Source organism: Taurulus bubalis, assembly GCF_910589615.1.
Source record: "Taurulus bubalis genome assembly, chromosome: 21".
In the NCBI taxonomy this organism is placed as follows: domain Eukaryota; kingdom Metazoa; phylum Chordata; class Actinopteri; order Perciformes; family Cottidae; genus Taurulus; species Taurulus bubalis.
In genome coordinates, this window is record NC_136609.1 from 4,297,360 (window position 1) to 4,324,148 (window position 26,789).

General features: G+C 44.2%; 1 protein-coding gene across 1 annotated transcript; it reads right to left on the reverse strand.

Moving 5' to 3' along the window:
* On the reverse strand, positions 1 to 26,789 carry prkx (protein kinase X-linked; the record flags this gene model as incomplete). The annotated part of the gene is made up of 8 exons (XM_079236704.1): positions 1 to 169; positions 774 to 851; positions 3,136 to 3,193; positions 5,839 to 5,934; positions 11,685 to 11,804; positions 15,710 to 15,973; positions 19,731 to 19,899; positions 26,648 to 26,789. The coding sequence occupies 8 exons, from the start codon at positions 26,787 to 26,789 to the stop codon at positions 44 to 46; spliced, it is 1,053 nt and encodes a 350-aa protein (XP_079092830.1). The 3' UTR covers positions 1 to 43.

A 26,789-nucleotide genomic window follows, 5' to 3' on the forward strand; every position in this document is an offset into this window, starting at 1 on the left:
AATTCTCAGGATATTCCACCAATAAATACACCAGGCTCAGGGATCAGAAGCTCTTGAAGATCTCCAAGTCCTTCTGGCACACGGGAGGGTCTTTCTTCCAGTCGTCCTCTGGGTAGACGTCAAAGTTAGAGGTGTCGCCCTCATGGGACACTTTAGGGACGATGTGAGGCTGTGGAGACAACGGGACACTCAGGTGGATGGTGATACATGTGAAAAGATGACTGAATCAAATCAATCTTTTAAAAGCATATGAATTATTTCAAACTCAGCGTAAATTAACGACATGAATATAACACATTTCCATGACTTTTCCAGGTTTTCCATGACCGTAAGAACCCTGTAGGTTGCAGTTAGCTTAGCGTCGACAGCAGGAGACGAGGATCAAAACAAGTGGTGCAGACGAGAAGCGAGTAACTCGAGGCGGGAACCGGCTTCAGTTAGCGAAGAGTTACATTTCATTGATTAGAATAACAATCCCTTATTAGTCCCACAGTGGGGAAATGTATTCTCTGCATTTGACCCATCCTTGGTATTTCAGGGAGCAGTGGGCAGCCCCTAGTGAGGCGCCCGGGGAGCAAATTAGGGTTAGGTGTCTTGCTCAGGGACACTTCGACATATGGGCTAGGGGGAGACTGGGGATTGAGCCGGCGACCTTGTGGTTGCAGGACGACCACACATCCCCATAAGCTACAGCCGCCCAATAGCCCAATTAATATATTAAACTACAAGACCACAGTTGGTCCGTGTCACGGTTATCGTTTACAGCCGCTCACCTTCAGCTTCCTCAGAGGAACGGCCTCCCAGTCGATGGTCTTGAACCACCGATGCTTCTTCACATCATCTGCTCCATTCTGGAACACAAAACACAGATGAATCATGAATCACATTACACTTAATGATGCATTAATACAATAGAATAACAACACAAACAAGAACAATAATTCATACTGCTTTTTCCTTTCTTTGGCCTCGATGAAGAAGAATACATTTTTTAAAGGACCATTTAGAAGCAGACTCCAGCTAATACGCAACAGCTGGCCAATCAGAGCTCCCGCTGCTGCTCTGTGGGCTGCACTTCATTTCAATGTAATTTCACTGAGCTCTGGGTTTGTGTATTGATGAGCTCTTCTTGTCTGCTCATGGGAGAGGAAGCCGTGGCCACAACCGCTGTGTTTTACTCATAAAGCATCAACATTATATATCTGCTGAACAGCAGCATGCTAATGCTGTCCCTCCAATGCTGCGTTCACACCAAACGCGTAGCGACACGGCGCACATTTTTCAACTCAAGACGCCGTTGTGGGACTACAGATAATATTATGAACCCAGACACCATGGAGTTTGATGTTCCCATGGCGGATGGCGGAAACGGTAACTGTTTTTACGGAGATAAGCCACGCCCCCTTTCAGGCGCGAGTAACATTCGCTAACGGGTTTGGTGTGAACGCAGCATTATTGTCGAGCGAGTAAACTGCAGCAGCATAAGGATGTTGGCATGTTGCGTTAGCATGGAGTTAGCACAGCCTCTCCGAGCTGCTACCACAGCTGTCAACTATTAGTGTAAAGCTGTTTGTTTTCATGGCATATTGTCTCTTGTTGGTTGGTCTGCAGTGTCCACTCGGCTGCTGTAATCCTGCAAATCCCACCGCTGTGGGAACAATAAAGGATTATCTCACACACAGGACACTACCAGTGGTCTCCTGAGTGAAAGTCCTGTGATTGTTCCATCATCCCGACACCTGGCCTCCTCACTACGAGGACTTTGTTGCTCGTCTATCACTAGTTTATTACTGCATTAGTTAAATGCAAATTCAATGACTACATTTTTTTTTAAAAGCTGTCATCTGTCTGACTGCATCACTGCTCTGCAGAACAATGTTGGCAGCCACAAATCAATAACAGCATCTCGTCTGGGATTATGAGAGTTAATCACCGGGTTTAGAGAAGTATTTGTTTTATTGAGAGCGGCTCCTCTCGCTAATGTTAATTGAAACGCTCCAGTCTGAATGGGAATGCTCCCGCTGGTGCGTGATGCAGTCTGCTGGGACACGTGCACACGGTTTTCCACTCGGAAAGTCTTCCAAGAGATCAGGAGACAAAATACAATGTCTCTCAGCGTCCTGAGGCTGAACACAGTGAATGGCGTGCTGGTGTTGAGCAGCGTGGCTCGTGGTCAGCAGCACACGGGAGATGAGGGGATTCATTCTACAGGATGCTGGAGGACACTCTGCACATCTCTGTGTAATTATTGATGAGACCTCGGTACTCTTTTGTAGCTTCTTGTCCAACCTTGTTCCAGGTCAGATTTACAGGATCGCTGTTCTTCAACAACTCAACTCTGAAGAGAGAGCGAAGTCAAAGACATCTCGGAGCAGAGAGAAACTGGGAGGGGGCGTGTCCTCCTGCTTCATCCAGAGGAAGAGAAACTAAGCCCAAACAGTGCAGCTGCTTATCAAGACCCATAACCTTTCGTTTGCCATATTTGTGTAATTTCTCTGCCGAAATCTATTCAAAATGTTGATACATTCATCTTCATCTTCAATTATTACCGTGAGCTGACGGCAATAAGGTTTACGAGCAGCAGTGAGTAATGTGAGGACATTCTGTGTGGACCTCTGAGGCTGCAGGCAGCCGGGGGGCCGGATTACAATACATGCTCAATATATATACAATATAAAACACATGAATCCTCCGGCGTGAAGGCTCTAATGCTCACAGTGTTTTAGACGCATTGATTCCACTGTGAAACCATTTGGAGGATCTAGTTTTATGGATTGTATTGCGTTAAAGTGATATGTGCTTGTGATGCTTCATCTAATTAACATTGAAAGGTATTTCTAATATTTCTATATCCATATGGATTCTAATGGGCTGCTTTAATTCAGTGGTGAGCATGATGATCTCTTGAAGTAAGCCATACATACAGGACAGGTTTAAAGCCAAAATATGTCTGTACTCTAGGTTTTTTGAGGAACATTCCCATCACAGACAGATGAGCGGCCCAAAGCGGCACAGGTCTCCTCCCTTCTGTCTAACTGGAACCACGTGGAGCTTCAGCCACACTTCCTAACCCGTGATGCCAGACTACCTGACGGCGTGACGTACAGGAGCTGCCAGGAAGTCTCAGCCACTCACCTTCATGTTGCCCAGCCGTCTGGCTCGGTCAATCACCAGGAACTTCTTGATGAGGTCTCTGGGAGAAGAAACAGTCAGTGAATCCAAAGCTGTAGTCTCTCTCTCTCTCTCTCTCTCTCTCTCTCTCTCTGGTTCATACACATTCTGAACAATGGATTTTCATGACTTTCCCATGACTTTAAACCAAATTTCCATGACCAAACATTTAGTGAAATCTGGGTGTAAACATGAAAAAGTGAGAAAATGTAGTATTTAAACTAACAATGAGAATACAAAGCATACAGTAAACCTTAAATGACACAAATGAATGAGACAATAGTTTGATTAAAAGAATAAACATTTATATAGATGCCTGTATGTATGCCTGCTTATATTTTGAGCATCTTTCTTTTAAAAGCATATTCATTATTTCAAACTCAGCTTAAATGAACGTCATGAACATATGAATATAACACATTTCCAGGACTTTTTTCCAAAATTGTGTCTCTTTCACAATCTTTTAATTGAACAAAGTGAGCCTCTTTTTTTTTTTGCCGACAGGAACTTTCTGACAGGATAAACTTGTGCGTGTGATGTCGACGTCACGAGATGATTCACAGCGGTCTTAAATTGGCAGTGTCGGAGAGGGAGATGGAGATAAAGGTGCCGTATCTCACATCCGACGAGCTGCCGACAGCCTCATAAATACAGCGGCTGGATGTTGACACGTCAGCTATTTCTCACTTTTTGTCTAAACCCTTCCTCTGCTTCCAGACAGGGCCTCGGAGTGATGTGTCACGGAGAAATATTTTAATCAGCTCTGGGGGAATATATTTGTATTTATGCCTTTTCATGGATTTTACGAAGCAGAATTCATCTGGAATAGATGGGAAGAGGACGAGAAGAGAGAGAGAGGCCACCGAGTTTTACATCTCAATCATTAAAGATGCTCGCCCTTCGCTTTTCTAATTACAACTTTCAATCTGAGGTTTCCCCTTTTGTATTTAACAACGGGGGTCCATTGCTTTGGCTCTACAGCACATTAGCTACCGGGTCAAGTCTCCACCAAACCGCCGGCGGTCAGCCAGTAGCAGGGAGGATGTCCACTGTCCTGTTTGAACATCATATTACATATTACACTGTGGATAAGCACAACAGGCAAACTATGACTGTTTAGGTTCTCCTCTAGTGTCGGTTTTTAACTTATATTTTCAAAATAAACTTCCAGTAAAGGTTTAGTTACTCTCTAGGTTTAGTTACTCTCCAGGTTTAGTTACTCTCCAGGTTTAGTTACTCTACAGGTTTACTTCCGCAACTAAAGTACTTGGTTAGGTTCCGTAAAATATTGTCCTTCAGGTTAAATAATAATGTGTAATGTTACTACGTAGCTGCCGCTTGTAAAGTCAGAAAAAAAAGAAGAAAAAAAACTTCTGAACTAAAAAGCTCTTTGTGAACCAGTGGCTGAGCTTCACTCTCAAAGTGCTCACACACACAGCTGTTGGCCCTGTGCCAGCTCGGGGTCTTGTATCTGTTGGGAGTTGGACTGGTGTGACTCATCAGAGGCCTCTCACACATCTCATGAACTACCAGTTCCCACTCCATGAAGACATGGAGGTGGGGCAGAGGGTGGAAGGTCAGGTCAACACAAGGCCAACATGTCCAACACATCCTTAACGCCCAACTCCTTTTATGACTAATGACAAGATTTGTACTGCTGGGTCACCCTGGGACTCATTGTGCCCGTTTGGCAGCAGCAGTCTGCCTGCAGTCCTCTGCAAGGCCTTTCCCTTCCTGATGGATGGGAGCATGTGACATGGAACTGTGTCAGAGTGATATAAATGGTGGAAATATTAGAAATCCTTCTGTCTGCTGGCGCCAAGATAGATGGCTTAAGAGTGTGGAGCTGTGGCTCCGCTGAATTATCAGGGGAAGCAGTGTGTGTCGTGTCGTCTCCGGAGCCGCGCTGACGAGGCTGATTGAGTGAGCGCATGCACACACACATGCACACACACCCAGAGAGCGCCCAGCCTGTAATCTGGCACATTCCTGCGCCCTCCAGCTGGTTAAAGGGTGGAGTGGGTGTGTCATTAGTGATGGCAGGTACACCTGAAGCTCCTCTTTAGCTGCAGGGAGCTCCTTGAGACGCTGCAGCACTTAGGAGACCCCGTCCACAGGCCCGCCGCTGTTTGAAGTATTCATGCTTTAACAGTCATATGAGTGGTGAGGGGAGGGTGCATCAGTGACCCTTATTTCCAGCCCGGAGGTCAGATCTGGGCTGTAGAGGAGCAGCACCAGGTGAGCTGGTCCCAGGGCTGCACCACAGGTCCGCTGCTTGGTGCCATTTAGAGGCCATTTAGAGGTTTTACATTCTCGAGTTAAAAAGGCGCACATTTTTCAGGCTGGTTCCAGTATTTGTCGACAAATTAGATTATTGTTTTACGGTCAATGAAATACCTTTTTGAATGTTTTTGGTTAGATGCCTGAAATATAGTAAATACGGATTTGAATGTATTGTTTTGCATAGGTAAAATACGGCAGTAAAAAACCCGAAAGCTTTTACATGTAATAAAAAGGGCGACCCTGAAGTAGCAGGGCTGTCTGCGTTCAAATGCATTTAAATTAATTATGTGTTTCTTCAATCTCGACTGTTTGAATCGGTAACAGTTCTCGTACATGCAAACACATACACATACACACACACACACACACGGCTTGGAGTCTTACTTGACATAGAAGTCCAGATGGCGCGGGAATTCCAGCTTGCCAGCCAGAATCTTCTGATAGATTCCAAATGGGTTGTCATCAAAGAACGGTGGGTACCTGTGGAGACAAACACACGTCAGCCTCTGAAGCCACACACACACACACACACACAAGCAGACACACACACACACACACACACACACACACACACACACTTCATACTCGACACAAACAGTATGATGTAAGGACTAGGTAAAGGAGGCAAGAGCCTGGATCCGTTTGAAGTGACTGCAGCGTGAACACGTGGAGAGGTCATGATAACGTTCTGCTGGAGACAGAGCCGCCTTTGTTCCCAGTTCATTCTGTGATTCTGTGTGTGTGTGTGTGTGTGTGTCTGCCACCCACAGGCCTTCTGCTGCTGCAGTCCACTGAGTGCTTTCCCGGCCTGGACAAGTCATTACCCACAGATGACATAATGGGACCGGTCTCTGAATGCATTACGCACGGAGCAGACAGGCGCATAATCGCACCAGTTTGTCACACGCCGCTCGCCTTCCCAGTGAAGAGCTCCAGAGTCTGTGGGACGGGGGCGTCAGGGAGCCGGCCGGCTGCCACAGACCACCACAGACCACCACAGCCCACATACTCCACTGCTGTGATGTCATAGGTGGAGAATCTGGGTCACTGTGGCAAGATGGTGCCAAGACATCATGGCACCATTTTCTGACTTAAATATCAGGTTTAACAGTGGAGGAGAGTGTTGGAGTCAAGACCACCTGAGCAGAGACCGAGTCAAGACCAAGACCAGAGTGTATCAAGACCGAGTCAAGACCAAGACCAGAGTGTATCTAGGCCGAGTCAAGACCAAGACCAGAGTGTATCTAGGCCGAGTCAAGACCAAGACCAGAGTGTATCTAGACCGAGTCAAGACCAAGAACAGAGTGTATCTAGGCCGAGTCAAGACCAATACCAGAGTGTATCTAGGCCGAGTCAAGAACAAGTCCAGAGTGTATCTAGACCGAGTCAAGACCAAGACCAGAGTGTATCTAGACCGAGTCAAGACCAAGAACAGAGTGTATCTAGGCCGAGTCAAGACCGAGACCAGAGTGTATCTAGGCCGAGTCAAGACCAATACCAGAGTGTATCTAGACCGAGTCAAGACCAAGACCAGAGTGTATCTAGGTCGAGTCAAGACCAAGAACAGAGTGTATCTAGGCCGAGTCAAGACCAAGACCAGAGTGTATCTAGACCGAGTCAAGACCAAGAACAGAGTGTATCTAGGCCGAGTCAAGACCAAGAACAGAGTGTATCTAAACCGAGTCAAGACCAAGAACAGAGTGTATCTAGGCCGAGTCAAGACCGAGACCAGAGTGTATCTAGGCCGAGTCAAGACCGAGACCAGAGTGTATCTAGGCCGAGTCAAGACCAATACCAGAGTGTATCTAGGCCGAGTCAAGACCGAGACCAGAGTGTATCTAGACCGAGTCAAGACCAAGACCAGAGTGTATCTAGACCGAGTCAAGACCAAGAACAGAGTGTATCTAGGCCGAGTCAAGACCGAGACCAGAGTGTATCTAGGCCGAGTCAAGACCAATACCAGAGTGTATCTAGGCCGAGTCAAGACCGAGACCAGAGTGTATCTAGACTGAGCCTTTGAGAGGTTGAGACCAAGTCAAGAGCAAGACCAGAGTGTATCTAGACCAAGACTTTGTCTCAAGACCAAGTCAGGACCAAGACGAGACCAGTGAGACCCACACTGCATGACACACTTGGGATAAAATGTGGAGATGCAACCAGAGGCCCTCCTCAAACCGATGTGAAAGATCCACATTCCCATGAGAACGCCCACAATAAACAAATGAAGATTCCTCTTTATCGGATATTATACTGTATGTGTGTGTATGTACGAGTGTAACACCACAAAATGTCTTGATAAAATAATCACTGTCGATTATGTGGTGGGAGTTTTCCTTTGTTTCCTCTGAGCAATCACAGTAATGATGTTAACAAATCATATCACAGAATGCGCAGTTAGTAATATCTCCACAGTGGGTTGATTACAAGACGAGACGCAGACCTTCATAAAGTGGTCTTGAGACCGATCTTAAGTACTAAACAAATGGTGGATGGAGTCATATATCACAAATACATAACACAAAACACCTCATTACTTTAGGTTCCCAGCTGTACTGAAGGAATATTAAAGCCACAATGTGTCAATTTCAAAAAGTTCTGATTTTGGTGCCCCCCAGTGGTAGTTTAAAAAAAGACACCAGTATTTGCTAGAAATGCATAATTACACATCATAATGTAAAGAGGGAGACAGTGGGGATACTCGGCTTCTTAAAACTTTCACATGCAAAGAATCTTCTGACAGACTGATTCTGCAAACTGTCTTTTTAACTTAGATTTTCTTTTTTTCTTTGATTCATTGAGTTTCCTGCTTCATTTAACAGATGTCAGTTCGACTGCTGTTGAGACTGTTAAAGGGACTCGGCCGTATAGTCACGTGGTTAAAGGGACTTGGCTGTATAGTCACGTGGTTAAAGGGACTCGGCCGTATTGCCAACGTGTGAAATTACAAACACATTTATGTCAGAATATCAGAGGCCAGTTCATTTCAATTCAGCCAAACCAGGAAGAAGGTTCCTCTTTAGCCCCCCTACATATTCCTGATAGCACCTCTTTCATTCTTCAAAGGGAGTTATGTTTGAAGGTGCCACAGAAGTTAGAGGAAGGAGGCCGGTGTCCTCCGTCTCTCATCAGTTCGCTCCACTGAAGGTGGACGAGGACTGACCGGGGATCAGGGAGAAGTGAGAGATGGGACGGGAGTTAATTACTTTTTTATGCACTTGATCCAGAAAATTGGGTCCGGGAATAGACGCGTTTTGATTAAATTGGGATTCTTTGATCCAACTTTTTTTTTCTATAATTAACATGAAAGTGACCCTTAGCCTGAGCTACCCCACAAACTGAAGCAGGTATTCATCTGTGGGGGTCAGCTTTTCCGTTCGTCAGCCACATGCATCACGACCACTACACTCGCAGGATGATTGCTTTGCATTAGGAGCAGGGGTCTGGCCTGCAGGCAGGATTATGGAGAGAAGACCCCTTCTTTTCCTTCTACTCTCTCTTGGCTTCCTCCCTTGTGGGTGCGGGAGCCCTGAATGTTTTCTCAACTTGCACTTCACCCCAGAGGTGGATGATCTGCCACCGCTAACCTTTCAGAAGCAGCCGCTACATTCTTGGATCAGGCCCTCTGAAGAACAGCTACACAATGCTGCAGATGAAGGGAGCTCTTTGTCTGAGGGTCTCACAGCGGATCCCCTCCCTGGACACGGCTAGCGATGGACCGCAACACTTCAAAGCCCACCCTGAAGCATGCTGGGAGATGGTTGCATTCTTTCCATGAATTCAAAGTCAGGTAGCTTTTCTTCCCAGGATTTAAAGGGTGAGGCCAGCTGACCTTTCAGGAGGAAGCTGCTCCATATCTGGGAGCTAAAGCAGGGAGCTTCAATCAAAGGGTATCGGCCTTATTAAACATATATATATATATATATATATATATATATATTTCAATGGCTGTATGAACATACAGGAACACCTCAATGTGAAGAGCATTTAATATGACATCTGATCAAATTGCACACAATAAAAGCAGGTTAATACGCCTGCGTTGAATCCATGTCTGTTTGACTCTAAATGACCATAATCTACTAAATGAGCATCATGCTGTATTGAAGCATGAGGCTTGAAACTAGAGATTGAGACATAAACTTGTTTAAAGTACAATGTTTACTGAGGGAGGAATCAAGAGAGAAGTAGAGTAATTTATATAGACTTCTATACAACCAGAGGAGTCTCCCCCTGGTGGTCAGTAGAGAGAATGGAGCTTTAACACATGAAGCATAGACTTCTATACAACCATAGGAGTCGCCCCCTGGTGGTCAGTAGAGAGAATGCAGCGTTAACACATGAAGCATATACTTATATAAAACCAGAGGAGTCTCCCCCTGGTGGTCAGTAAAGAGAATGCAGCTTTAAAACATGAAGTATAGACTTCTATACAACCAGAGGCTACTAGGTTGCCACCTGGTGGCGTCGCAATTCCTCCTGAAATATTTCAGGCTTTAACTTACTGATGTTTCACAGGCATTATGTTACAACATTTAAAGTGTTAGAACACTGATGGCATTTGTTCTGCAGGTATTTTGTACCTGTGTACCTCAGTGCAACTTATTTTTCTGTCTAATAAGTGAACTACGTGTGAACTGTGACTTTGTCTTCTGTAGAAAGCACATCCTGTCATGCTTTTAGTGCTCAGAGCTAGGGGTATACCGGTTTCAAACCGGTGGTTACACGTAACAACTGTTGGTGCGCTAAGGCGGTCAACTAGACAGCAGTGCCGTCAGCGACCAGCGGTGCATATCCACAAGAACAGCAGACGGCAACATTTATTTTTAACAGTGTAATACTGGGAGCGCAGTGGAGCTACTTAGCTGTCAGTGTAACTTGGTTCACTCATGGTTCAAAATTACACGGCCAAAGTGCATGCTGGGAAGTTGGGCGGCGTACAGCTGTTTGTGTGGCGTGTCTTCGGGTCTGTCTCTTTCCGTTTTTTTTGTTGCGCGAAATCTACCCAGAATGCAATTCGGCGCTGTAATTTTATAACAAGTGTGAACCATGACTGAACCCAGTTACACTGACAGGTAAGTAGCTCCACTGCGCTCCCAGTATTGAACTGTACGAAGTAAATGTAGCTGCCTGCTGTTGTTGTGGCCATGGATGGCTCACTGACAGAACTGCTGTCTAGTTGACTGGTGCTGTTAATGGAATCAATGTTGTTCTTGTTTATAAACATATATACCGTGATATACATTTGTGGCCATCCAGCCCTACTCAGACCAACACAAATGTAATTCCATTAACCTCCAGTGTATTGGGGTGGAGGCAGACGTCACAGACACGTCTCTGAAAAACGTTAGGAATACAAACCAAACCATCAACATGTTGAGATACACTGTGGTATGATCCTGTTTTGTGAAGTGGTGAATGAAGTGAAGTAGTTTACAGTTAGTGCTCCAAACACGGACAGAGGCCATCACCTCTTGAGGGAAAACACAAAAAACTCCCAGCCAATATTCAGGTAGGGCCATGCTATTAAAGCGGGTCAACTAATCAACTATTGGATTCAGGAATGTCACCTGGTGTGTGGAACAAAGTCCCAATCAATGTTAGAGTCGATCTACACTTCCAAGTCTGGTCTCTTCCAATGCCAACGAGAAAACCAACATTATTATTCACGGTGAGCGGCAGAAAAGCAACTAGAGCTCTTCCTAAAGCGGATCAGCGCCATCGTTCCCTCTGCACAACAATGATCCACCATCATGTGTTGCAGCTCTGCAAGCAGCCAACGAGCACAGACAGAGGAGGTTCCCCACCAAGACCAGAGCAGCAGTACGATCAACAGAACGTTGCGTTGCTCCACACAGGCTCCGCCCCCGCTCCGAACCTCACTCACTCTCTCTTGCAGGGTTGTGATGTCGATTGCATCACTCGTGTACAGGTGTTCCTGTTATTGTGTCCACCCTCTGTGCGTCTTTCCAGTCGTTTTGAGAAATGATCGTCAAAGTTTACTCTAGTCAAGAGTTGCTCAAAGCGTTTATTGTCTGGCTCACTGTCTGTCTGGATCAACTGTGCTTGTGTTTGTTAAAGGGAGGAGATCTAGACTCCTGGTGTGTGTGTGTGTGTGTGTGTGTGTGTGTGTGTGTGTGTGTGTGTGTGTGTGTGTGTGTGCGTGTGTGCTGCTCTGGTGGAGGAGAGCGCCCCCCTGTGTTCACAGAGGGTGTGTGAGCTGCAGCACTTACCCGGCCAGCATTTCAAAGATGAGGATGCCCAGAGCCCACCAGTCCACAGCTCGGCCGTGACCTTTGCTCTGGATGACCTCTGGAGCCAGGTACTCAGGGGTCCCACAAAGAGTCCAGGTCCTGATCAACACACAGAGAGCTCTGTTATTATTTGATTGATAACTAATCATTCAAGTTATTCATCGAGCATAAACTAGATATGGTGTGGCTCCTCCAATGTGAAGATTCCACCGAAACGGTTTGCTCTTCCTCCCTCGTCAACCAGAACCCAGAACCAGCAGATGACCCGTTTCCAACCCAAATCCAGCCATTTAGGCCACATGCTGATGTGACATCGTCCATGTGTTTGTTTCCCTAACTGCTTGTCTGCTTTTCATGTTGTTGTTGTCCTAATTCGTTGTTCTAATTATTCCCTTTCATCATCGAATTAATCTGCCTTTTCTTTTTCCAAATGAGTCGATTCATCTTCTCAACAGTTTACGGGATTCCGGTTCTACGACTTCAGACGAAGACGAGCAGCACATTCTCACATTCCTTCACACTATCCACGGATTATCAAACGGCTGACGGGTTTCCTTCCAATCAACACATCTATTCATAGAACATTGGTTTCGGCTCTCACAGGAGTGATGGTTCTCATCTTCTCCAGTGCAGCGACTCGTCTTATTCTCGTTATTCTCGTCTGTTTTCAAGAAGCCGACATTACATCCACAACAACAAGGAAAACACTGCAGGCAAAGAGCAATTATCCTAAAATGACTCGGCTATTTTCAGATGCTTCACCATTGTTAAAGTGGGACGCCCCATGAAGATGTATATGTTTAGAAGTCTAGCTACGTAGCGATGAGTCACAGTCTGGCGTCTGAACATTCCACACGGTGTTCAAGGATATATATATATATATATATATATATATATATATATATATATATACACACACACACATACAGAGTTCATACACATTTTGACCAATGGATTTCAATGAATTTTCCATGACTTGAATTGAATGACTGAATTTTATGACCAAACATTTTGTGAAATCTGGGTGTAAACATGAAAAAGTGAGAAAATGTAGTATTTAAACTAACAATGAGAATTCCAAAGCATACAGTAAACCTTAAATGACACAAATGAATGAGACAATAGTTTGATTAAAAGGATAAACATTTATATAGATGCCTGTATGTATGCCTGCTTATATTTTGAGTGTCTTTCTTTTAAAAGCATATTCATTATTTCAAACTCAGCGTAAATGAACATCATGAACACATGAATATAACACATTTAATTGACTTTTACTAAACTTTTGGGATTTTATTTTTCTCAGGGACTTTTCCAGGCCTGGAAATAACCATTTTAGAATTCCATGCCTTTTCCAGGTTTTCCGTGACCGTAAGAACCCTGGATATATGGATATATATATATATATCACATGTATGAGTATTGGACAGGAGTGTGAACCAGGAAGTCTAAAGCAGATTACTGGCAATTGGAGCTGATTGACGGCGTGTAACAAACATGCACAGTGTTCGCTGTGAAAGCCACTTGTCCTCTGATGCTCTGATGAAGAGCACTTGGCCCGGCGCCAGCCTTTCATTGTCTGTCACCGATATCACCTGGGTAATGACCTCTTTCGGCCAGTTGCCATGGCGACGGTAATTTGTATGGAAATGATGTCGGTTCCTGGCGGAGGGTAGAAGAGGCTGCCGCTGTCGGGGGAGGGGTGAGAGACGCGTGGGGAGAAGACGCCCGGTGTCGCTCTTCAGAGCACCGTGAGCGTCTCCAGGACGCAACGAGGCCGTCCGCCAGCAGGGGGCGCTGTGGGGCTGCTCCATCCTGAACACAAGAGAGCTGGAGGCAATGAGGCAGTTGTCTTCCTATCCGAGGCAATTCTGCCGTCCTCCATTTCTATAAGTGGGTCACTTGAACATCAGAGGTATCTACTCCCCGTCTGATTTGCTCTCCCAGTCTGGGGGAAATGTAATCTTACTCCATTATGTTTACATGTCAGCGGGTCAACGCTCGGGAGAAACACTGCAGCGGATATAAAGCCGTCTCTTTCTCCTGCAGTGCATCTTTTCAATTCTGCCGAGGTCGCCGGGAGGCCGACTGGATCTAATTCTGACTAAATGACACCAGCCGGGGAAAGTTTGCTGCAGCGGGTTCTTGGAGTTGGGAAGGTTCCCTCAGATTCCCAGAAGAGCCCACGGAGAACACACAGGGCATGAGCCCAATGGCTCTGCTTGTTCCTCTCCCAGAGGATTGTTCTACCTGCCATTTTGTGAGAATAAAATACCTGTAGAGGAAAAACGGCTCGATATTTCACCAGAAAAAGCTAATCCTATCGATATTCAATGAATATATGAAGAAATATATTTTTTTGGAGCAGAATAACTTAAATCATATTTATTAGGGGACTCATTATTGGGGCCACAAGTGAGACACAGTGGGGAAAACAATGTGTGTGTTTGGCTATCAGCTAACAGTTAAGAGCTAACGGAACCACCAAGCTAATGAAACCACGGCCACAGCTGAGACGTGCAAGTGGGAAACGAGCCCGATAGTCTCGATGGAGATCAAGAAGAGTGGTCGTCGCACCTTTCTAGTGTTATTAACTCTTCAACCACTCCTTTTTCAGGCCCAAATCTTTATGAAATGTACACTGAGACAAGCAGACAAAGACCCATACATGACCTCCAGAGTCTGAGACGTGTTTCTTCCAAGAATTTCCACCAAATCCACATGCAGCAGCTGCATCAAAGTGGAGAGGGATGTACAGTATGATGACAGTGAGGATGACAGCCGCTTTGTGGTTCACTTTCTACTGACAATCAATCAGGCATCAAACATCCACGGGCAGAGAGCGGAGAATCCGCAACTGTCATTCAGCTGCAGCCGCACACCACAACATGAGGAAAGTACCCGTTGTCCTGCTGCAGCTGAATGACAATCGTCTGGCTGAAGACCAGCAGCAGGGCCTCGCGTACATGTCGGCGTCATGTCTGAATCAGGGCTGCGGTCCCTAAATGTCAGTCCGGCCCCGTGATGGGATCGGCCCCGATACCAGCTGTAAACGGAGCGGCTTGCAGCGGCACAAGGCTGTGCAGAGATAATGAAGATTAAATGCACATCTTGTTCCACCTCTTCCATGTAATGAATGTAGCTCTTAACGTTAATCTCCTTAAACGGGACAAGAAGTCTGTCTGAATGACAAAACACTTTAGAATCCTGATAGGTTTTTTTTTTTTTTATCTGAACGGCATGGAGGAAATCATATCTGTGCTTTTATCTCTGACCCAAAGACTGTGGTGCTACTGTATGTGCTCTGATTGATTGTCTGGTTGTGTCGTCTACAAAATGTCCGAAAATAGTGACAAATGCTCATCAGAAGATCCTCTTTTGAGCTGGTAGGAAACTCCAAAAACAGATTATTCTCACTTCTGTTTCCTGTTTCTGTGTCACATGCGTTTCACCATTGCCCCGCCACTTATCTCCCATCTCCATTGGGAGAAGTGAACACAGATTATAGCCGATTCCTTAAATATCGGACAAATTTTCACAAGCGACGTACGTTAAGAACATTCTGACATCCGTCATTCTTCAGACGGGAAAAAAATCCAGAGTCTTGCGAGATCTGGTGACTATTATTGGTAATGCTAAATACGGCAAACACGTCATGAACACGCCCACTGAGGAGACAGGAAGTGCATCTCAAACAGGCTAAACTTGTAACAGGACATCTCTGAAGCACAAACACAGAGATCAAAGGAGACATTGACTTCTCCAAGTCTGGATTTCAGACTAGATCTAACTTCTTCTTTTCAATCAGGCCTCCTAGACTTGGACTGACCCATCTGAGCTCCAATCATCTTTTAAATCGCTGCTTAAACTCCACGGTTTCGTCAAATTATCTACTTTCCATGTCCCTTTGTCCTCTCCTGCCTTGCTTCCCCTCTCTTCTCTGTCAATTTAAACTTCTTCATAATCACTCTGCTGTCAAAAAGACGTGATGTTACTTCCGTCACCTGTCAGAGAGCTTCTTCGCGAAGCCGAAGTCGGTCAGGCGGATGTGTCCTTCGCTGTCCAGCAGGATGTTCTCTGGCTTGAGGTCGCGGTACACGATTTCTTTGGAGTGCAGGTACTCGATGGCGCACACGATCTCGGAGGTGTAGAAGAGGCCGGTGGCGTTGCTGAAGCGCCCGCGGCTGCGCAGGTAGCTGAAGAGCTCGCCGCCCGGCACGTAGTCCATCAGCATGTAGAGGAAGCGCTCGTCGTGGTGGGTCCAAAACCTGAGAAGATAAGATAAGATAATCCTTTATTAGTCCCGCAGTGGGAAAATTGCAGGATTACAGCAGCGGTGCACACAGAGACACATAACAAAACAGTAAAGACGAATACAATAGCATTATTAAATATACAGACAGAGTAAAAACAGTAAATTAAAAGTATGTAAATGTATTATATATTGCACCAGATGATGAATGTAATTAAAGTGGCCAAAAGTGATTAAAGTATTTGTGGTCTACTGTGAGCTTAGCTTGTTATGCAGCCTGACAGCAGCGGGAAGGAAGGACTTTCCTTGATGGTGGTTTTAATACACGTTAACATCAAGTCAGCTCACAGTTGTGCTGCGAGTCCACTGGAGGGTAAAGGAGTTAAAGTACTCTCTGATGACTGGAGGAAATCAGATCAGAAGAGAAGCTGTATCCGTCTCAGACTGGAGCGGGCAGCTACAACTATTTCAGCTGCAAGTGCCCTTCAGAGGAATACGATCCGGAGCTCTGGCACTGATGAAGATGGAGGAGGCTCCACGTTTCCCAGAAGTGCTGGCTGCCGGCCACAGAGACCACGTCGGACTCTTTCCTGCACGGCTACTCTGTCTCCACTTCCTCTGGCTGCTTTCTGTTTACCTCTATCTACAAGCTACCACCCCGTTTAGCTTTACTATTAAAACGCTTGTGAATATAATTGTGGGATTGCGTTGCTCTGCAACAGCTTCAGTCCATGTTTACTTCCTGTCAGCTGATGTCAATTACATAAGGCGCACTCATAAATCAAATGTGATGCTCTATAGGGAAATGAGAGCGTTGTTGTCCAAAGAAACGGAGCGTTCAATTTCTATATGAAAGAAAATCGTTCAACGTTCCTCTCGATGTATAATAATAATTATACTCTAGTATTGTATGATAAAATAGTGTGTGTTGTCATCCAGTGAGGACTCTGCTGCTCCAGTTTGTGCCAGAAGTCTTGAGGAACGCACCGATACACTGCAACCAGAAATAACCTGCGGTGCCTCTAGAATGTTTGGCGGTCTCTATATTGTAGAGCGGGACCTTTAATACTGTGAGAGAAATGTTGTTCAGAATAGTTAAATAGATAAATAATGCCGCATGATAAATAAAAGGCTACAAATAGAGCCTGTGACCTTTAGTCTCTCCGTTTCTCGGACGCTTCGTTCACTTGGATCCTGATGAACAACAGATTAGTGCCCAGCTGATAAATAAAGATATTAGTTCAGAGATGTTTGAGGTCATAAGGAAACACCGTTCCTATTCCAGAGTTTGTAAAATGGCTCACTACATATTGCTCTTATTTATTTAATCAGTGTTTTAAATGTAAGGGTACCTTATCTAAAAAAAAAAATATTTTTGAGTGTCGTATCAGTTTCCAAAATCCAGAATGTGTCAGTTCTTAATAAATGAGGTGCACATTTCATCTTTCTCATCTCGGGGCTGTTTTAGTTAGTGTGTACTTCAGGCAGAGCAAAGAAGAAGATGAACGGATTTTTCCAAACCGAGCAGCTGTTTAAGGTTTCAGTGAGCATCTCGGAGTGTTTCTCCTGTAAGAGCTCACATGGTTCAACACGACACCAGCTGGCTGCTGCGTCTCCTCTCTCTAACGGTATCAGAACACTGTGAGGCTGATGCCGCCGAGACGGAAACAAGAAGCGACACATCAATTACTACAAACTGCAGAGATGCAGGCATTTCACATCTACAATACAACAGTGAGCCTTTATTAATGGATTACCATAACTCCGTCTCCACTAGAGCCGAACCCCGAAAGAGCTTCTCATAATGTGTGGAGGGTGAATATGAGCAGCAGTCTTGAGTAATAACTGTGAGGACGACCTGACATCATATCATGTGTGTCGTACTGTGTTGACGTGACAAATGTGAACACTGTAATGACTTGATCACATTTCAATTCATGCATAAATACTTAATCAGGCAGTACCGGACAATTTAATTAATAACTACAACATTTGTTGTGGAGAAATGACACACAAGTCATGTTCTCAGACACGAGGACATTGTTGTATTGAAACTAGAGCAAAGTATAGATGGAGGAGAATTGTTATTCATGGTTTGCTCCTTAAGTCTCCATATTACAGTGGATTTGTATTAGTGGGGAGATCTATTGTATTATGGAAATGCCTATCGGAATAGGGTTCGGATTGAATTCATTATGCATAAAATCTACTGAGGCGGTGGACAGAAAAGGTGAATATTTAATGTGATTATAAAACACTGGTGTTTTAAATTGTGTGCCTCACTTTAATAGAGTATAGTACGAGATTTGGAGTATTTCGATGGCATCTCAAAGTGGCAACGCCTGAGAGCCGCCGGCTCGGAGCTAACAGCGCTAACAGCGCTAACAGCACTAACAGTACAAACTACAGCAAAAGGGCAGACAGAGAGAACAGCGTGTACCTTCATTAATGCTCCAAATGTTGTGTATTACTCCTTAAAAAAAGATTCCTAACAGAGCAGCTGTTTTCAACCACTGAGCCTCAGAGCGCCTTCTAGTGGGCCGCAGAGGAACTGCCACACGGTTGGGCAAAGCATACTATCGATGCCCCTGTTTCGATACCGCTGTTTCGAACGCTTCCCCGGTGGCGGTGACACACACCGGGTCGTGATGTCTAGGACGACCCTGTGCCAGTAAAAACTTGAAAGCATGTGGAGAGAAAAGATGACGGATGGATCCATAATGGCGGACAGTGATGGTTGAAGGTGAGCAGAATATTTATTTGTGTGGTTGCAGCTGACAGTGACATAACACATGTTTACAGCCTCATTTATCTTCTCCATAGGTCCCAAAGGTTGAGGGCTCCTAGCATAGAGGACAAAATACTGCCATTCAATTATATTTATCTTCCTCTTTTATTGTGAAAAAACACACAATAATGTAAATATTCTTCGTAGATGTAATGCATTTTACGGTCTGTGATAAGTCAATGATGAGCAACAGTGTTGTGATACATTGCATCAAACAGAGAGCTGCATGAAACAGCAGCAAAGCATCTGTATGTGCCTCACAAACTGGAGAAAAATGTCTCAATCTGCAAAAATAGCAAAAATGACCAATTAGTCAAATGACTTCCAGAGACATCTCAGTTGTTTGGGTTGAACAAACGAGATTGAGCATGTTCAGGAATTTAATTTGGACAAAACTCAAACAGAATGTGAACAACAACTGTACAGTAACTAAGCTAACTGTACTACGTTAAAGCTATGATGGATATCTGAGACAAAGGTGTGCAACAACAAAAAGCTTTTTCATCAAGCTCAGTATTCATTTGCATTCTGTCCGTATGCTCTACAGCTCTCAGGCTGCTTCTTCTTTCGTTAACCTTTTAAAAAACATCCTATTTTTAGGCCTTTTCCTCGAAAATGTCATACCCAAATGAAAAAGGATGTATCTCTGCAACCACTATTTGAATAATGTGGGTGTTAAATTTAGATGTGTATTGGTGTTCAATACAACAAAATACAGCATTTTTTCATAAAGCAAGCTATGATTTACAGGTTCATATAACATATAACAATCACTCAGTCTTCCTGGTTATTAAAAGGTGCCGTTTGAATGAAGTGGACCTGTATTTCTAATCTCAATCCAAGTGTCAGAATGCACTTGAACTTTGACCTTTTTATTAGAAAGGTTCCCTCGTGGGTGTGTGTGTGTGTGTGTGTGTGTGTGTGTGTGTGTGTGTGTGTGTGTGTGTGTGTGTGTGTGTGTGTGTGTGTGTGTGTGCGGACTCACAGTCGGATGAGGAAGGGGTGGTTGACCTCGGACAGCACCTCCTTCTCGTTGTGGACGTGCTGCTCCTGCTTCAGTCGGATCACGTCCGGGATCTTCATCTGCTTCAGGGCGTAGAAGGCCCGGCTCTTCTTGTCCTTCACCAGGAAGACTCGGCCGAAGGTCCCCGTGCCTGAGGGGGGACACAGGGGGTTTAACCACAGCGCTGGGGAACAACTCCACCATGACACACCGCCGCTTAGCTAACACCCTACATGTGTTGATTGTAAGGCTGTGCGGTACCGGTATACCGGTTTCAAATTTCCATACGGTATGAATTTTTCATATACCGTCATACGGTGCATTGCCGTAACAACTGTTGTCGCTCTTCGGCAAGCAGCAAGATTTTGTTTTCACCGCGAGAAAGACCCTTCCAGTCAGTCTCTTCCTGTTTTTTTTCACCTACATTCCCCTGGGTCCTAAGTCCATCCATGTTTAGCTTCCTAACACCCTCTATGTACCAACGTACTAATAGCTGCTCACCACTCGAACAGCTGTTCACTTGGGCTGCGGCCCTTTTCGGCGTCAATTAATTAATGTGTTTTCTCGAAAAAAAATACCGTGATATACCGTGAAACCGCCAGAATCTTACAAAAATACCGTGATATAAATTGTTGGCCATACCATCCAGCCCACTGATGTTCAAACCTGTCACTCATCAGTAATGACAGAGAACCACAGACATCCAGTGATGTCGAGTACAAGCAGAAGGATGCTGTCAGCATTAGGAGGCGAGATTCTGACTCCATCAAAGGTCTTCCAATTCAGTCATCCGAAAAAGTGATATAATAAGTGACGCATGAGAAATACAGACGAGCAGAACGATTATTTTGAATCTCTGACCAACAGCAAAGCCTCCCAGTGGTTGGAAAGATTCATCCATTATCAAAATATTGGGTCAAATAACTCCCTGTCAGCAGAGAGCGCTCAGCTCTGCTTACATCACTCAGTGTTTTCAGAGTCCTTTGTGGTGCTCTGCTGTGTTTGCTGGCTTTGAATGGAATGAGACTCAAGAGGGTTTTACATCATTTATTTTCTTAACGACAAATCTGTGTCATTCCATAAATTCGAGCCGAAACCATTGGTTTATTTTTATGATCCATCAGAGTTAAGATCTTATTTTTGACAGGAAGGTTTGGACAGATTTAAAACACTTAATTTCCACCGTGAACTAAATACTTAATTTCAAAGCAATTTTAAACCGCCATCCCATGGTGCACCTGTGATGTCGGTTTAAATCTGTCATTTCTAAGGGCTTTGTTGCAGTTGGTTGACGAGAAGCAGATTTTAACTCTGTAATTGTAAAAATTGTACTTTCATTAAGTCATTATTGTCACTAAGAATATGTCATCCTATTTTCCATATGAATCCACAAGTGGAGCCTCTCTAGCTGCCAGTCATGGCAACGTTTATTCACACATTTATTCCCTTCATCCCAGGACCCTGTCACAGCTCCCCATCCCAGGACCCTCTCACAGCTCCCCATCCCAGGACCCCTTCACATAGCTCCCCATCCGGACCAGGCATCAGTGACGAGTCATAGTCACAATATATACACTTCAGTGGATTATTATATCCAGAAAAATATATATAAATGTTTTGCTATTATCGTTTTTTAATGCTTTATGTAAACAGCCAGTATCAGCTGTTATTGTATACACAGTATAATAATATCCATGTACACTGACTGCCTTCAGGGCACCACATGAATGTTTAGTCTGTCTGTCTTCACTAATTGTGTAGTTTGTTAAATGTCTGTAATATTTGAACGTAGGATCCTAGTATTTACTTCTACTAAATGTGTTGAGTTACTGTGCTAAAACATAATAATCTATCTAGACTGTGTGATGGGCCGACCAGAGGGAGGGAGAGTAGCAGCCGGTCAGAGGGCCTCGCTGTCCGGGGCCTCACATGGCCCTCAGCTGTTTGCTGGCCCTCACTCCATTCACTCCAGCGGTGACGACAGTATGTGATGTAACAGCCTCCAAATGAAAAGCCGTCTGTCTCGTTCGTCCGCTTTAAGAACGATGAACCTTTGTCTCAGGTGTATTGGTGTTTCCATAGCAACAACGACACCGTAGCCATCAGACGAACACCTCATACTTTCTGTTAATGTTAATGCCATGAAATACAACCTCTTGCCTGGCAGCTTCATCTACTCACTCTTAGCTGACATTTCTACTTCTCATAGCAACCACGGCTCTCAGCTGTAGAAAATGCTGCGCCTCCTTTCCCTTCTCAGGGTTCTGCATTTATTAATAAACAGGTATTTATTAAAGTATTCCAACTGTGATCTTTGTCATTTGAAGAAATCCGAGGACGAGGATCTTGTACAGGTCTGGCCTCGCTCCAGAAACCACTTTTTGGGGCCTTTTTGTCCCCGGTGGTGGAGACGAGAAAAGTGTCCATGTTGAGCTCAAAGCTGCTGTCAATCTAAAAAGTCAGCCATCGATATTATCAGGGTTCATACACAATCTGATCAATGGGTTTCCATGACTTTTCCACAACTTTTCCATGACTTTTCCATGATTTTAAACCACATTTCCATGACCAAACATTGTGAAATCTGGGTGTAAACATGAAAAAGTGAGAAAATGTAGTATTTAAACTAACAATGAGAATTCCAAAGCAAACAGTAAACCTTAAATGACACAAATGAATGAGACAATAGTTTGATTAAAATAATAAACAATTATATAGATGCCTGCTTATATTTTGAGTGTCTTTCTTTTAAAAGCATATTCATTATTTCAAACTCAGCTTAAATGAAAGTCATGAACATAACACATTTCCATGACTTTTTGGGGATTTTATTTTTTTCAAGGACTTTTCCAGGCCTGGAAATAACCATTTAAAAAATGTCATGCCTTTTCCAGGTTTCCATGACCGTATGAACCCTGCTCCTTTGCCATTTCCTGAGACGGGGACAAAGGCCGCTGACGATTAGACTCGACCAAGAAGCGTCCAGGTGATTTCAGAGATTAATGTGCCGTCACCGATATCTGGAAACTGGGTCATCCCCGACTCCTCTCCTCCTGCTCGGTTTCTGGGGCTCGGGGAAAACAAACGGGAACCGGATCAACGAAACCCTGGATATCATGTCGGGGATGCGGGCGCTGCTGAAGAGTTCATTAGCCTGTTGCCCAGGAGGGTATTCTCCGGGTCATAAGGCAGCAGCACATCCATCAGAAGGCGCGAGAGAGTTGCCTCATGATTCCGATGACAATTAAACAACAGCCGGCAGATAAAAAGCTTTAGCTGATTTGTTTTAGGCAGCAAATCCCTCTCATCAGACAAAATGGCTTGGCAAATTGGATTTTTGCACGCGGCTCATAAGCTCGGAGCTTTCTCCCGACAGGGCGGGATGAGCGGTGCTCGCTGCCGCACGCCTCCCTGATGGGCTGTAAGCTGGGCTTTGTTGCTCGCGTGTACACTGCTGAGCGAGACGTCTTCAATAAACAGGCAGCGCGACGTCATAAATCACGGAGCACGTTAAATCAAACTATCACTGTTAATGAAGACGACTGGAGGGATGCAGTGTCATCACTTTGTGTTTGCTATCATTCATTCACCATCTGGCTCTTTATGATCAGTCTGTAAAAGACTGGGAGATGTTTCATGATCTGGTTTTAGTTCTATTCATTGTCTGGTTTACTCTCAACGGCCTGGGACCTGCAAAGAAACGAGCTTCAACAAACTACGTGACTCAAAGCGTCACAGAAACACTCTTATTGTTTCTCAAGCTATGCACGGACTGGACTTTTTGATTATCTCTTCCCAGTTCAGTGGTTGTAATGGTTGCTGGCCCCGCCATCAATAAACCATGTTAAGACCCTTACGGTATCTCTTTTCTGTAGCTTTTTCATACTCAAGAAGATATGGCTTGAGATGAGTTTTATACTTCATAAAAATATCACACTAACAAGGGGATTTTGTTCTTTTCTGAAGACACTTCCCTGTTTGCCACTTCAAACACAAGACAACAACCTCATAAGTAACTGATCTAATTTGGGTCCCATCAATTTAATGTTCCTCCAGCCGCTCAAACATCCCGCTGATGATGAAGTAACGAAAGCCATTAAATCTTAGTATTACATTGAGTAAAGAAGAAATGATGAAAGGGGAAATATTATGCTCATTATCAGGTTCAAACTTGTATTTCAGGTTTATACTAGAACATGTTTACATGTTTTAATGTTCATAAAATACATAATGTTTAGCTCATACCGTCGGTCTGTGTATATATGTATTAACCCTCTGTCTGAGGCTTTCGAGACAAATAAAAAAGAAGGTGCACCTTTGCAAAGGTAGTTCTTAATAAGCTTTGGGCTGTATATTCTAATAAATCAGCATGTGACACAGGGAGAGCGGCCAAATCTCATGTTCTTGTTGAATCACATGTTTTGTGATCCAGGTGGCCCATAAAACACTGACAGGTTTGTCTTGTTTCAGTCTGTGGGTGTGTAGGCGTTCAAGATGAAATGAAACATGGAGTTCTTCAAGAATGAAGCGTTGCGCTCTTGTCTCACATGTTGCTTCTCTCTGGAGAGAGGAGAGTGTTAGTGTTTCCATGAGCAGAGTAGAAGCCTGAGGAAGTTGTGCAATCCCTTGACGTAGGCGTGACTCAAACATCTCTTGTTTGGACGAGTCCTTCAGCGGTGACTAACTCCCTGGAGGACGGGTTGTGGACTGAACATGGACGAGCCTGCGCTTGGCATGTGAGCTTCTGTGAACACGGAGTGGCCAGCGGACACACCTCGGTCTCAACAGTCATCGCTCTCCGGCGGATGACTGATCCGGCATGAACCGGCTCGCTGCTGAAGGTTGTAGCAGTCTGGAGTGAGTTGAGAACTACACACTCTGCATTATGGCGAGAAATGTCACGAAAACAGAACGTAGACACAACTGGGCTGGACGGGTTATTATGTGGTTTTGGATTCATCAAATGAAAGGTGTAGACTCTGCTGCTGTAAACCAGTACTGCCACGGCATGGAGACACATTGTCTTCAGGAAAAACACGAGAACAACTTTTCAATTCTGGTTGCAAATCACATCGAAAAAGAATTGTCTTTTCTTTTCTTTTCTTGTTTGGCAAGCGACCAGGCTATAAGCGGGATAATGCACTTTACGATGTCCATTATGAGGCATTAATGGCCTGCGGAGGCCTATAATGCCTGATAATGGACGTGTCATTGCGCATTATCCCTAACTTAAATTACAATATACGATTGATATGATCAATACATGGAATGCTTACCGATTCTAAATGATTAAAAATAGTGACAAAGTCATGACTATGTAGCCACGTGCTATAATGAAAGTATATTTGACCTAAAAATGCTTTTTTCTCAGCAGTGCATTCAGCGCTGCATGTAAAAGATGCTGGTGACCCTGAGGCGATTCTAGACTTTAGCTGAGTAGCTCTCCCTTTCTGCCCTTCCTTGTTTTGATCTCAGAACGGCATGTGCAGTTTTCCACATAACTAACAATTAGCTGTACACGTTGTGGTGGACCAGCTTCAGCCAGTTTATACAAGCAGCTGGGACTGGGAGACATAATAATAATGATTAAAAACTACATATCCTGATATGAGAACATCAGTTCACATGATAACATCTATATCAAAAGGAGCTGTCACATGTATCCCAATATGAACAAATGAAGAAATATTACGTTGAACGTATACAGTATAACAACGTTTAATAGTCTGGACTGGATTCTTAGGCGATGAGTTGGTTGGATGTCTCGTCAAATGTTACTGGTTATTGTAGCTACTGGGATTCACACGATGTAGTTATTGAAAACCATGTTGTGAATAGATACAGGTCAGTAAGATGTTCATAATGCATATAAAGTGCATCACTCATGTATAAGCTGGGTTTTGTTTAAGCACAACAGCAGAGTCTCTTAGAGGATACTAAACTGACACCTGCATGTCATCACTGTTATATCTAACACTCTTTTATCATTTGATTAAATATTCAGCCTTTAAAGTCTCAACACAAGAACTTTGCTTCATAAAATACAGAAAAAAAACACACACTTTGATGACTGTAGACTTTGAGGAAACCGTCATGGGTGTCTTCACTGTGTTATGATGTTTTATGGATCAAATAAGTAATAGTTCAATCAGGAACATAATTGACAGGTTACCTCTATTGACAATAATCAAGCATTGATTGATTCATTGTCATTTTTTAAGCAAAATTGGAAACACATCCATTGGTTCCAGCTGCTCAGCTGTAAATATTTGCAGGTTTTCTCACAGCGAGCATCTTGTTGGGGTTTTGACTGCTGGTTAGACAAAATGAGCATTTTAATATTTTAGCTTGGGCTCTGGGAAATCATCAAGTGGAATCTTGAAGTTCTCTGGAACTATTTTTTTTTATATTTTGTAGGTGAAATTATTTTTCAATCAATCAATAAAATGTTTAGCAGATGAGTATATGATGAGTCTTATTAATAGTTGCAGCGCTGGTCGACAGTTTTTAATACTCATTACTATCGTACAGAGGGTTAATAACCAATACTACTGCATCACCTTGTTCAATGTTATTAAATGCATTTCCACCTGCTTATTGTTGTGCTGGTCCTGAAGTTTGGGAACTACTGTATTTCAGAATCAGAACCATTTATTTACACAAACAAGGATGTTTTCTTAGCAGAAGGAGCGTACCATTAGACATTAGACAAGACAATCAACGATAACAAGTGCCTTAGATATTAAATTATGTATGACATAAAGTGCACAGACAGACAGATAACAGTAATGTAAAGTGTGTGTTAAAGTGACACGTGTATTTAAATATGAAACAGTAGCCCCGTGAGACAACAGTCCGGTGCTGGGGAATCCGTGTGTGTGACGTGTCCGTGAACTCACCCACTGTGGCCATGGTCTCCAGGTCGTCCAGGCAATATGTCCGCTGTGCTGCTGCTTCTGCAGCCGAGCAGCCGGCGCCGCTCCTCTCCTTCAGGGAGCTGGGCTCGCTGAGGACCCCGACCTTCGCCTTGGAGGACGCCAT